Here is a 14,356-nt window from a genome sequence, read left to right as displayed (position 1 = left end):
TGTTTCCCGGCATCGGGGAGCCTCTTGGAGCTCTCAGTCAGTCCCCAAACCCTCTCCTTACTTCTGGTGCTTCCCATCATTTCTCTGGTGAGTCCTAGCATTCTCTACTAGACAATCTCTTTAAAATATATCTACTTACTCTTCTGGTTCCTCTCCATAAAAGAGGCACATACTACCTGTGTTTAGTCAGCCATCTTCTCATTGTAGTTTTAATTTGCATTTCTCTAATGACTAATGATTTTGAACATCTTTTGAACAGATGGCTTATTTGCCATCTGTATATCTTATTTGAAGTGCACAAATCTTTCATCTATTTGCACCTGGGTTGTTTGCTTTCTTTTATTTAATTTTGAGAATTCTTTTCATATTCTAGATACAAGTCCTATATATGTGATTTGCAAATATTTTCTCCCACAGAAGGATAATCCACTGTGTGGCTTATCTTTTCATTCTCTTAGTAGTATGTTTCGAAGAGGAGTAGATCTTAGTTGCTTTTTTTTGGGGGGGGGGGTAGGGTCTCACTCTGTCACCCAGGCTGGAGTGCAGTGACACAGTCATAGCTCACTGCATCCTCGAACTCCTGGGCTCACATGATTCTCTCACCTCAGCCTCCTGAGTAACTAGGATGAGAGGTCTGTGACACCATGCCTGGCATGTATTTTTATTTTTAAATTGTTTTTAGAGATAGAGCCTGATTGTGTTGCTCAGGCTGGCTGTGAACTCCTGGCCTCAATCAATCCTCCCACCTCAGCCCCCCAAAGAGCTGAGATTACAGGCATGAGCCATCATGCCTGGCCTAGATCTTAGTTTCAATGGAGACCAATTTATTAAGGTTTTCTTTTGGTGTGTGAGTGTGTGTCTTGCTTTTGCTGTTGAATCTAAGAAATTTCAAGGGTACCAAGATTTTCTCCTGTATTTTCTTTTACAAGTTTTATCGTTTTAGCACTTACATCCAGAACTATGATCTATTTCAAGTTAGTTTTTATATGTGATGTTAGATTTTTTGGTCACTGTCAGTTTTTACTTATTAATATTTCTCTGTGATCTTATCCTATGTGTACATAAAGAGCTTCTTTTTGTTTTTCCAGATACAACAGCAGGTTCTTTTCTGATTCCTCAAAATCCTGCATGGGGTGGAGGCAGAGATAGAAGAGAATGTAAACACTGGGTTCCACCTGCTGGAGCTTAAGGGAAGACCCCTTACCCAGATAGGGACTGACTGGAGAGGTGGAAGGGAACAAGGTGAAAGGTAGGGGTCCTGGTGAGAGAAAGCAGGGGGGCCTGAGAAAACAGAGGAAGGAAGAGAAATGTTCTCTTGTATGCTCTTTAAGAAAAGTAAATGCCATCCCCCCCCTTTTTTTTTGTCTCAGAAAGCATGTCTCTTTATCTAGAATTAGGTCATGTGCCCACTCCTGAAACAGTAGCTATGACCAAGGGATGAGACTTTTTCCAATACCCAGGCCTGGCTTGCATGTGCCATTCCCAGGGCCAGAAGTGGAGTCAGAATCCTCAAATGACATGCTATACACGAGGAGGGCGTCCACACTCAAGTAAAATTTGGATGGATACCAAGAGAAGGGATTACGTTCCCTTCTCACAATGCCTCATAGTTCAAGCTCATAGTTCAAGTACTATGGGCTTTTAGAGTTTGCCATACTGTACTCCCACCCCAGCCTCCCTCACCTTGGTCTCTCTGAGGAGGGGTCTTTTACTTCTCTGAATGACCTGTGGTATTGATTTTCTGTATTTTTCAAATTTTCAATCATCCTACTTGTTAATTTACTTTCTGCAGATACTGTCATCGCCCTGCTGTGCTGTCTTCATTCCTCACAGTACCCCAACACAAAGCTGTGGTGTTATCAGACTTTCACTGAAGGTTTGGGGTCCCAAAGAGGATTATAACATAGCACAAAACTCAAAATTGAACATGGATGATGTCATTATCATTATCCAAAAGTTCCCTGACCAAACTCATTTTAAGGACTGCAGTAATTTAAAAGGATGTCTACAAATTAGTTGATACTTCTTTATTCAAAAGGTGGAGTCTAATTCCCCTCCCCTTGAATGTGGGCTAGGAGTTAGTGACTCACTTTTAACAAATAATGTGTGGCAGAAGTGAAGATATTTGACTTCTGAGGCTAGGTCATACAAAGGATAAAGCTTCTACCTGGCTCATTCTCTTTAGGATCACCCTGGGGGAAGCCAGCTACCATGGAATGAAGGTACTCAAGCAGCCCTGGGAAAGAACCATGTGAAAAGAAACTGGGGCCTCCCACCAATACCCAGCATCAACTTGCCAGCCATGCATGCCATCTTGGAAAGATATTCGCTAGTTTCAGCTAAGACTTTAGCAGACTATAACCCCAGCTGACATCTTGATTGCAACCTCATGAGAAGATCCTGAGTCGAGAGGCAACCAAATTCCTGACCCACAGAAACTGTGAGAGATAATAATGCTTATTGTTATTTTAAGCCACAAAGTTTTGGAGTAATTTGCTATGTAGCAACAGATAAGTAATACAGAGAGTCTCTCGGGGGCTGTTTTCTTCCATCTTATCTGCCATCTTGCCTTGATCCTTCCTCTTTTTTCATCTCTTTTTCTTTTTTCCTTGCCAGAGCTCCCCAAACCCAGTCTCTAGAGGGAATGTTCAAAATTACTGTATTTCACTTTGCAGAGTAATTTAAGTCTTCTTGGTCTAAATATCTCCCATCTAGGTTAAGCCCAAGGGATTCCATCTTTTCAGACCAAACATATCTGTTAAGGTCTAAAACAGATATTCTGTCTTCCTACCAGGCCCAGTGGCATCAGGTCCAATCAGACAGCTGCCAGCTTGCCCTAATAGAAGTATATATAGGCAAAGTACTATAAGGGCAAAGAATAAGAAGCATGTAAGCTGACTTGGGGGCTCATGGAGGAGGTAATATTTGAGCTGAGTTTTTAAGGATATGTAGGAGTTCATTTGATACAGAAGTGAATGAAAGTTATGTAGAGTAACAGCAAGTAAAAAGGCTCAGAGTTGAGAAAAGTTATAATCAATGCTGAGAACTTTAAATATGTAAGGGTTCTGGGTGATAACATCTATTAGTGAGCTTGGAAGCTGATGGGGGCTAGATCATATCAGGCATTGAAAGTCACATGTATCAGGAGACTACAGGCAACATAAATCCCTGATTCACTGACTTAAAAATAAGAACAATAAGGAATTTAGTATTTCAAATAATAAGCACAAGGTGAGACTGCTCCAATGTCTTAATTTAGCAGCTTGGTGATGTTATCAAGAACCCAGTTTGCTTCTGTATTTCTATTCTGTTATCCCCAGTCTTGTACCCCCATGATTATAAGATGGTTATAGCAGCTCCAGGCATCATGTCCTTAAGATTACACCTGGACAGCCTGGGCAACATGGTAAAACCCCATCTCTCCCAAAAATACAAAAAAAATAGCCAGGTGTGGTGGTGTGTGCCTGTAGGCCCAGTTACTCAGGAGGCGGGAGGATTGCTTGAGCCTGGAAGGCAGAGGTTGCACCACCACACTCCAGCCTGGGTAACAGAGTGAGACCCATCTCAAAAACAACAACAACAAAAAGATCACACCTGGAAGTAGAAAGGGGGCCTTCTCTTCTTTCTCTCTCATTATATAAATTTTTTTAAAGAAATGGGATCTTGCTATATTGCCCAGGCTGGAGTGCGGTGGCTACTGATAGGCACAATCATAACACGCATCTGGAGAAAATTGCAAATATAATTGTAAGGCAAGGCTTTAAAGAGCAGTTAAAAACTTGTTTTGAAATACAGGTTTCTAGAATTTGTTTCAACATGTTGAGTTACAGCAAGTGAAATAGAGAAATAGTCTCAATGCTTTTTAATTTGCCCTGCTGACTGGAAACCTTAGAACTCAGCCTTATGAGCTGTTAATCAAATAAGCACTGCAGGTTTTCACAAAGAATCATGCTTGACAAATGCTTGAGGGCATATGGATTTATTGAAGGAAGTGTTGTCCAAACTAGACTGACAAAATTTTACAAAGAAAATGGAATTTAAAAATGTTGGGATTAAAATATAGATCTTATTTGAGCATGGTGGTGTGCACCTGTAATCCCAGCTACTCGGGAGGCTGACGCAGGAGAATCACTTGAACCCAGGAGGCAGAGGTTGCAGTGAGCCGAGATGACGCCACTGCATTCCAGCCTGGGGGACAAAGCGAGACACCTTCTCAAAAAAAAAAGGTAGATTTTTTTCTGTTTTGAGATGTAGTTATGAAATGTAAATTAGAGAATGTTTCAATGAACTTTTGAATTATAAGTTAATATAGTTTATAAACCATATGAATTAAGTACTATTTTAAAAATAGACAGGAATTATACTTCCACTCAAAAACACCTTGAACTCCTGGCCTCAAGAGATCCTCCTATGTCAGCTTTCTAAGTATCTGGGATTACAGCTGCATGCCACCACACCCAGCCCCATTACGAAAAATTTTCATTGACTTATATCTGTATTTTTTTTTCTTTCAATAACTTTGCTATGAATGTATCTCTTTTTAAGATGAAGAAAACTTTGCCTAGAAATGTCTTCCCTCCTCCCTGGCCATTCTTCGCAACAGCTGATTTCCCTTTCATATTATTAGCTAAAATTGTATCATATGCCCATTTAAACCAATATTTTGTGAGGGTATGGGCCCACCATGATTGACTTAGACAATCACAGTTTACCTCCTGGGACTGAGGTTGGAGCCTAGCACCCTTCAAGAACATGGCCAAGCATGTTCAGTGTGGTTACTTGTCAAGTTAACAAGGTAGAAGAGAGAGCCTACTTCTGAAATAGGCTATCAGTGGGATCTCCCACACCATGCTAAGGAATTTGGACTATATCTCATTGGAATAAGAAACTACTATGGGATCACAGGATGGGCTAAAAAAAAAATAATAATAAGGAACCTCTGGAATAGGCTGTCAGTGGGATCTGCCACACCATGCTTAGGAATTTGGACTATATCTCGTCAAAATAAGAAACTACTATGGGACCACAAGATGGGCTAAAAAAAAATAAATAAGGAATTAGTGAAGGATTTAAAATCAGGAAGTAGCATGATGAGATTTCCCAATGGTAACAGAATCAAGGGGCACTCAGGAGGGGCATGGGTCTGGAGGCAGGGCCACCAGTTGGAAGGCTTCATTAGAAGATCTTGGAGAGGATTTTAGGCACTGGAATTAAGCACCCCTAATGACTCACTGGATGGAAAGGGAGAAAGAAAGTTAGAAAGAAGATATTCTAGGATGACTACCATACAGGTTCCTGCTCTGGTGAATCACAAGGTATTTTGTCAAAATGGAGAATATGGATGGAGGAGACTTGGGTGGATATGATGAGAGTGGAGAGATAATGAGTTTATTTGGGACAATGGGGTGTTTGAAAGACAGGTGAAGAGTGATGGGTAAACTTGGAAGGGAGAGTGTAGACCACATGACACTCCTCCAAATTCCTTTAGAGGGTAGGGTAGAATGGAGTGTGGAGGCAAGGAGAATCCACAAGGGGAAATGAAGCAAAGCAAACAACTAGCACCTAATATGGGAACTGTTGGGCTGATTTTGCTCAGGGCTGGGCATCAAGCACATCTGGAGAAAATTGTAAATGTAACTGTAAGGCAAGCCTTTAAAGAGCAGTTAAAAACCTGTTTTGAAACATAGGTTTCTACAATTTGTTGCAACACGTTGAGTTACAGCAAATGAAATAGAGAAGTAGTCTCAGTGCTTTTTAATTTGCCCTGCTGACTGGAAACCTCAGAACTTAGCCCTGTGAGCTGTTAACCAGATAAGCATTGCTGGTTTTTGTAAGGAATTATGCTTGACAAATGCTTGAGGGCATATGGATTTATTGAAGGAAGTATTGTCCAAACCAGACTGACAAAATTTTACAAAGAAAATATAATGAAAAGATGTTGGAATTAAAATGTAGGTCTTTTCTGTTTTATGATGTAGTTATGAAATGTAAATTAGAGGATGTTTCAATGAACTTTTGAATTATAAGTTAATATAGTTCATAAACCATAGGAATTAAGTACTATTTTAAAAATAGGAATTATACTTCCACTCAAAAACACCTATTTTGTGGAACACTAAAGTTTGAAATATATATAGATAGATAGATAGATAGATAGATAGATAGATTAGACTTAGAACTCACAGAAGGCAAATTCAAGAAATTTTAAAAAATTACTCAAAAATATTATTTTAGTTCTTTCCATATCTATTTTGTTCTAGGAACTGAACTGGGTTCTGAAATAATAAAAATAACTAGTATCTGTAATAAATAAAAATATCTGTATAATGTGGTTAATCCCAACTTTATGCAACTATTCTATTCAATGTGGTTTCTAGGGGTCCAGATAAAATATAACACTTGAGGCAGAGTGGGGATTGAGGGACAGAGAGAAAAAAACTGAGAACTAAGAATTGAAGAAGAAAGGCAAATTAGGAAGTTCAATCAGGTTAGGAGTGTAGTGGAGCAAAAAAAATTAGAGTCATAAGAACTGAATATAGAAACTGGACAATGGCTAGATCTTATACGGTAATTAGAACTCTGACCCACAACCTCTACAGCAACCAGCCCAGAATAATCAGGACTTGGTCAATGACTCAGTTTCCCTGTTTTTTGCCTCCTCCTTTCTTCAACTCAGGATCCACTAAAGACAGCCAAATATGCCACCTACCCCAAACCAATCACATAAGATACACTGCTTTTGTTAGCCCACCTCCAGCTTTCTCATGCTAATACCCTCAAGTCAGAGCATACATGAAACCTTCCCTTTTTGTTCACTACTAATCTTTCCCGGCCAGGTGCAGCTGCTCATCCCTGTAATTCCAGCACTCTGGGAGGCTGAGACAGGAGGATTGCTTGAGCCCAGAGTTCAAGACCAGCCTGGACAACACAGCGAGACTCCATCTCTACAAAGAATTAAAAAACAAAAGCCAGGCACGGTGGCACATGCCTGTAGAGCCAACTACTCAGGAGGTTGAGGTAGGAGGATCACTTGCTCAGGAGGTCGAGGCTGCAGTGAACTATGATCACGCCACTGCACTCCAGCCTGGATGACAACGGAGTGAGACCCTGTAGGTAAGTAAGTAAGTAAGTAGTTTTCCTAATGTCCTGACAGGCTTTGAGTCTGCCAAATGCAAGTGATGGTGACTGACTCCCTTGTCATAGCAAGCTTTGAATAAATAAAGCATTTGGGTGGTCTTCCCCGACCCCCCCACATTCATTTATTTGCTTATTAATTATACATTAGTTGTGTTTTATCTGCCAGACAGTGGCCAGTATTGGGAATATGTGGAAGCAGATAGTTCTTGCCTTCAAGGATATTCTGTCTAGTGGGACAGACAGACACATACATATAATTGTAATTCAATGTGCTAAGTGAAACAATAGGCATGTATAAAGAAGGTATAGTAGGTCAAGCAGGACTTTTAGGGGAAGGTGACCCTTAAGATGGGTGGTAAGGAATGAAGAGGAGGTGATTTGGCTAAGGGCCGGGACGGTTATTCAAAGCAGGTGGAGGGGCAGAATGAGCAAAACAGGGCGGGTTGCTGGAGCGTGGTAAGGAAGGCAAGTAGCCGCAGAGGACGCGGTAGGGCAAGGATTGTGGGGCGCAATGGAAGTGCCACGTTGGAAAGAGCTTGGACTTTATGCCGTCCTCCTGGAAATGAGATAACGGCTGGTGTAAGCAAGAAAGAAACACACACACACACTCACGCTCGCGCGCGTCGTTTCCTTTGTGTTACTGTAAGGTCAAGGAGGGCGGCGACACAGAAACTCATGATGATTGGCATTAGTAGACATTCAGTGAATTAATGAATAGACATAAGGTTTTGGTGTAAACAAAGGAATGGACATAAGTACTTTGGTGTAAACGTCATTGTCTTCAATTTATGTTTTTCTCACGGGGCATCAGTTTGGGAGGTGATAGGGAAGGTTTAAGGTGGGAGAACTGCCATCCTGGTAGGGAGGGTTAGTGGGCACAAAACCAACAATAGGTTATGGGCAAGGGATACGCTTCCGTCGCGAACACCCCGAAACCCACCCACCGGAGGTACTCTGTCCCGGCAGCGGCCGTGGAGAAAGCAACCGGCCGAAAGTTCGCGGCCCTGGGAGGGCAGCGAGTGCAGGGCCGCCCAGCGCCACTCACCTGTGAGCTCACCGCGGGCCCTGCAGGCGGAGCCTCGGTACGACGCCTTTCCGATTGGGCGCGGCTCAAAGTCCCGGGGCGGGCATTAGAGGCCAACCGGTCTAGGGGATTGGCCACCCTGGCGGACGGACGTGCTGCTGACGGAGCTGGTTCGCCCCCGGTTCGGCTCCTGAAGAGCCGGCCCCTCTCTGTGGGTCTTCTGTCAGTCATTGGCTCCCTGCGGTTTCCTTGGGGACGTGGCGCCGCCGCCGGCCCGGGCCCTCCTTCCGGCTGGGCAAGGGGCCGCGGGGATCCGCTCGGGACTGAACCGAGCGGTGCCGAAGGAACCGGCGGGCCGCTTGATCCCGTGAGTGTGGGCGCGAGAGGGCTGTGGGACCCGGAGGGACGGGGAGAGGAAGCGGGACCCACACCCCGCCACCTGGGGACGACCGGTTCCTAGAGGACAGAGCTGGCCCACGAGAACGCCCCGCTCCCAGGATGCCTGGGTGGGGTCCCCTGGGCCTGAGGAACCAGAGCAGACGGAGTGGGAGCCTGGGGAGGAGGTGGGAGCCGTGGAATTCCCGTGGAGGTCTTGTCTCGTGGGCTCAGTCGGACAGAAGCCTGAAATCAAATCTTTCTAGGCTGCAGACGTAGGACATGCCTGGGACAAGGAGGCCACCTTCTCAGGGCAAAAGAAAAAGAAGGTGACAGGCGTTGAGACCACCGAAAGGAACCCATGGCTAGGTAAGGCTGTACACTTTCTCTCCGGCTGGGAGCACGGCAGAGGATGGCAGGCAGGTTGGGGGGCCCTGGGAGGCTGTCCCAAGTGAGGTTTGCCCTGGAGCTGCACTTGGACTTTGTATCCTGGTCAGTTGGATGCAGAGATGATCAAAGTTGTATTATTGCGAGGGCTGATAAATAATAGTTTCTAGCCCGTAGCCCGGGGTGGTGGAGTGAGTCGGCTTGCTCAGCTCTGTAAAGTACAAGGTTGTAACATTGGTTCAGATTTGCATCTGAGCAAGGCTAGGTGCTACTTGAGGAGGTTAAACAAAGAAGTTTTTTGTTTTTTGTTTGCAATGAACTTTAAAAGCAGACAGACCGAGGTCCTTTTGAGTCAATGTAGAAAGTGAACTTCACAGATGAATACACTTATCCATACATTATAATACCCTGAAGCTTTTAAAAATATTAATGTGGATCTACATGCACCAATAAGGGACAGTTATCAAATAAAGTGGGGGAAAGATGTAGAACAGCAGGTATGGTGGACTACCATTTGTGTAAAACCGAGGGAATGGATATACACACACACATACACACACAGATATATTACTGTAAATATATTGGTGTATATTTATGCTTGTGTATCCGTAGAATATCCCTGGAAAAATACACAGCAACGGCCGGGTGCGGTAGCTCACGCCTGCAATCCCAGCACTTTGGGAGGCCGAGGCAGGCGGATCACCTGAGGTCAGGAGTTTGGGACCAGCCTGGTCAAGTAGAAACCCCTCCTCTACTAAAAATAACTAAAAATACGAAAATTAGCCGGGTGTGGTGGTGGGCACCTGTAATCCCAGCTACTGGGGAGGCTGAGGGAGGAGAATTGCTTAAACCCCGGAGGTGGAGGTTGCAGTGAGCCGAGATTGCACCACTACACTCCAGCCTGGGCAACAGTGCAAGACTCCATCTCAAAAAAAAAAAAAAAATTACACAGCAACTGGGTAGCAATGGTTGCCTCTGAGAGAGAGATTATGGGGTCAGGGCAAGAATCACTTTTCACTATACAATATATCCTTTTAAACTGTTTGATTTGTCTTTTGCTATGTGCATATATAATCTGATAAAACATTTTAAAAATCAGTTAAATAAATTTTCTGACCATCCTGTTTCTTGACAGCATTCTTGGTTGGGAATATTGTAGTTGCTGTGATTCTCCAATGTTATGAGGTTGCCCAGGAAGACTGGTGATCTTTTCACTAACATGAGATTAAGTCTTTGAATTGCACTCAAAAGTGCAGTTTGGAAAAAGGGCAGATAAGGCTTTTCTGATTTATATAGTAGAAGCACCATGAACTTCTAAAATTAGAGACGAAAAGAACATTTAGACTTCTGTTGGCATGGATTTTTGCCTTTATTAGGAGGGCTTTTATCCAATTTAAAAACGATTTTTAAGCACTCAATTTTAGAAATGTTTCAGACTTACTAATGTTTGTCTAATTTCAGGATCAGTTTTTCCTACCTCTGCCCAGCCTCCTGGTACTTCACTGTGCCCACAGTGAGTCCATTTCTCCGTCAGCGGGTAGCATTCCTGGGACTCTTCTTCATATCCTGTCTCCTTTTACTTATGTTAATCATAGACTTTCGACATTGGAGTGCTTCATTACCACGAGATAGGCAATATGAAAGGTGAGTCAGCTTTAGATTTTGGCACTGAAGTCATAAATATTTTCATGAGCCGTTTAACACATTACTAACTTTGACCCTTTTGGGTGATACTGTACTTTTATTAGTAAAATTGCATGCCATTTATTACATAAAGAATATCTTGAGCCCCATTTTGGCAATGTTCAGTTTGGTACAGGAATACTGATAGTGCATGAAAGGCATCTTTCTATTTTCTTGTTTTGGTGGGCTGAAACTTATTGTGTGTATAAATATTTAGGACTGTAATATACCTTTACGAATGGACCCCTTTATCATTATTAAATGATTCTCTTTATTCTTGATTATATACTTTGCTCTGAAATCTACTAGTCTGGTATTACTATAGCTACTCCAGCTTTCTTTTGATTAACATTAGCATGATAGATATTTCTTCTATAGTTTTAGTTTTAGCCTATTGGTATCTTTATATAAGTGGGCTTCTTGTAGTCGGTGTTTGGTTGAGTCTTGTTTCTTAATCCAATCTGACTATCTCTGCAGTTAATTGGGGTGTTCAGGCTATTTACATTTAATCTGATTATTTAGTATGTTTAGTTTTAATCTTGCTATTTGTTTTTCATTTGTCACATTTGTTCTTGTTCTTTTTCCTCTTTTTTTTTTTTTTTTTTTTTTTTGGGACGGAGTCTTGCTCTGTCGCCTGGGCTGGAGTGCAGTGGCCAGATCTCAGCTTACTGCAAGCTCCGCCTCCTGGGTTCACGCCATTCTCCTGCCTCAGCCTCCCGAGTAGCTGGAACTACAGGTGCCCGTCACCTCGCCCGGCTAGTTTTTTGTATTTTTTTAGTAGAGACGGGGTTTCACTGTGTTAGCCAGGATGGTCTCGATCTCCTGACCTCGTGATCCGCCCGTCTCGGCCTCCCAAAGTGCTGGGATTATAGGCTTGAGCCACCGCGCCCGGCCTGTTCTTTTTCCTCTTTTTCCCTCTTCTTTTCAGTTGAGTACAGTTTTTATGGTTCCATTTTATCTCTCACGTTGGCTTATTATATATAACTTTTTCTTTTTTTTAGTGGTTAAAGTTTATAATGTCATCTTTAATTATCACAATCTTCCTTCAAGTAATATTACTCCTCTTCACATCTAGAACCTAACAACAGTATACTTTCATTCCTCCCTTCCTCTTGGTCTTTGTGCTATTGTCATATATTTTATTTCTACATGTTATAAGCTTCACAACATATTGTCATTATTTTTGTGTTAGATAGTCAATGATCTTTTGAAGAGATTTTCAATATAAGAAAAAAAAAGGCTTATATATTTAACCATATTGTTGCCTGAAATGGTCATATAAGCAAAATGACCCTTGAATGCTGAAGGGACCAAGAAACAAAAGGAGGAGGCAGGCAAATTGTTCGTTGGTATTGATTGATTTATTGAGGGAACTTGCAGACAGAAGCATGGTCCTGGGTAGCTGCAAGACAGGTAGATCTCCATACTGTTACTCCCGAGACCCAGGGCTTATATAGTACAGGGAAATGGGATATGCACCCTGTGCAAGACAATTAAAGCCAGCCCTCCAGAGCAGGCAAGAATGCTGCATGTGCCATATCCTGTCATTTGTGTGCCAACGCCAAGGTTGACATGTTCTTACACTAGTAAATAAAGCAGGAATCAAGAGGCATTTACAGGACTGGGGCTAGTCAGAAGTTAACATGGCAGATTAGCATCCAAGATGGAGTCACTTTTGTCTATATTTACCATTTCTGGGCTGCTTCATTCCTTTGTGTAGATCCATGTTTCCATCTGGACCCATATTTTCATATTTGCTTTTACCTCAAGAACATTCTCTAGCATTTCTAGTACAGCAAGTATGTGGGTGATAAATTCTTTCAACTTTTATATGACTGAAAAAGTCCTTATTTTGTTTTCCTTTTGAAAGAAATGTTCATTGGGTATAGAACTCTAGATTGATCATTTTTTTCCTTTCATTACTTTAAAGATGATGCTTCACTGTCTTTTGGCTTGCATTCTTTCTGAGATGTCTGCTGTCCTTTTAATCTTTGTTCTCTCTGTATAGAATGTGTCTTTTTTCTCTGAATACTTTTAGAATTTTCTGTTTATCACTGGTTTTAAGCAATTTGATTGTGATGTGCTTTGATGTTGTTTTCTACATGATTTTATTTATTTATTTTTTGTTTTTGAGACTGTCTCGCTCATCTCCCAGGTTGGAGTGCAATAGTGAAATCATAGCCCACTGCAGCCTCAATCTCCTGGGCTCAAGCTATCTTCCTGCCTCAGCCTCCCGAGTAGATGGGACTACAGGCATATGCCATCAGACCTGGCTAATTTTTTTTTATTTTTAGTAGAGGTGAGGTCTTGCAGTGTTGCTCAGGCTGGTCTCAAACTGCTGACCTCAACCTATCCTCCCACCTCGGCCTCCAAAGTGCTGGGATTACAGGCATGGGCCACCGTGCCCTGCTTACATGATTCTTGTGCTTGTGATTTGTTGATTCTTAGATCTATGGATTTGTAGTTTTAATCAAATTTGGAAACATTTTGTCCATTACTTCTTCAGATTTTTTTTTGTTTTCCCCTGCTTTTCCTCTGGGGACTCCAGTTACATGTATATTGAGCCATGTGATGTTTTCCCACAGCATATTGATGTTCATTATTTTTTTTTCCAGTCTTTTTTCTCTCTGTGTTTCATTCGGATTTTTTTTGCTGCTTTCAAATTTGTTAGTATTTTTTTTCTGTAGTGTTTAATCTACTGTTTCATCCAGTGAAAGTCTGACATCTTTTTTCACGGATAGTACATCTGAATTATTGGATATACTTTTAGCTATACCAGTTGCACAGAAGGTCTATATTTCTTTATAGCAGTGATTTATTTTGCTATTTTTTTGAGATTAGTTTTTGATGAAGCCACAAAGTTAAATAATGGCATGTTATGTTCATCATCTTCAACATGATTTTCTTATTAAAACATTTTTTTTCTTTAGAGACAGTCTTACTCTGTCACCCAGGCTGGAGTACAGTGGTGCGATCATAGCTCACTATAACCTTCAACTCCTGGGTTCAAGCAATCCTCCTGCCTTGGCATCTCAAAATGCTGGGATTACACATGTGAGCCACTGTGCCTGGCCTCATTTAAAAAATATTTATGTTTTCTTTTTCTTTTTTTTTTTTTGAGACAGTCTCACTCTGTTGCCCAGGCTGGAGTGCATTGGTGCTATCTCGGCTTACTGCATCCTGTCTTCCGGGTTCAAGTGATTCTCCTGCCTCAGCCTCCTGAGTAGCTGGGACTACAGGCACATGCCACCATGCCTGGCTAATTTTTTGTATTTTTAATAGAGATGGGGTTTTACCGTGTTAGCCAGGATAGTCTCGATCTCCTGACCTTGTGATCTGCCCACCTCAGCCTCCCAAAGTTCTGGGATTACAGGTATGAGCCACCATGCCCGGCCTAAATTTTCTTTTTATTGCTTCTCAGATATGTATTAGTTAAGAGGCTTTGGGCTGCAAATAACAGCCCACATTGACTTAAACAGTAAGAATGCTCACATATCTGGAAGTCCAGGGGTAGAAGGACTACAAGTTCAACACTGGCTAACAGGATGAGAGGCTGTGTCTCTCCTGTCCATTGTCCACAGTGTCAGTTTACTTAATGGTTGAAAAACAGCAGACTGCCAGGCATGGCGGCTCATGCCTGTAATCTCAGCACTTTGGGAGGTGGAGGCAGGTGGATTGCATAAGCTCAAGAGTTCGAGACCAGCCTGTGCAACATGGCAAAACCCTGTCTCTACAAAAAAAATACGAAAC

The 14,356-nt window shown here is 42.2% G+C and overlaps 1 protein-coding gene and 1 long non-coding RNA gene across 2 annotated transcripts in view; one reads left to right on the top strand and one right to left on the bottom strand.

The window, feature by feature from the left end:
• LOC105478496 (uncharacterized) overlaps positions 1-8,320 on the bottom strand; it is a 34,296-nt gene extending 25,976 nt beyond the window's left edge. Inside the window, exon 1 of the long non-coding RNA XR_011607702.1 lies at positions 8,183-8,320. This is a non-coding gene — a long non-coding RNA (uncharacterized lncRNA). The remainder of the gene's footprint in view (positions 1-8,182) is intronic.
• The window catches only part of LOC105478411 (ectonucleoside triphosphate diphosphohydrolase 7), a 56,436-nt gene continuing 50,243 nt past the window's right edge, over positions 8,164-14,356 (top strand). Inside the window, exons 1-3 of the mRNA XM_011735680.3 lie at positions 8,164-8,528; positions 8,803-8,905; positions 10,385-10,567. Coding sequence (XP_011733982.1) covers positions 8,898-8,905; positions 10,385-10,567 — 191 coding nt within the window. The 5' untranslated portion in view covers positions 8,164-8,528; positions 8,803-8,897. The remainder of the gene's footprint in view (positions 8,529-8,802; positions 8,906-10,384; positions 10,568-14,356) is intronic.

This window comes from Macaca nemestrina, chromosome 9, assembly GCF_043159975.1.
Source record: "Macaca nemestrina isolate mMacNem1 chromosome 9, mMacNem.hap1, whole genome shotgun sequence".
Lineage (NCBI taxonomy): Eukaryota > Metazoa > Chordata > Mammalia > Primates > Cercopithecidae > Macaca > Macaca nemestrina.
Note: the sequence above shows the minus strand (reverse complement) of the source record. Positions and strands in the feature narration are given on the sequence as shown.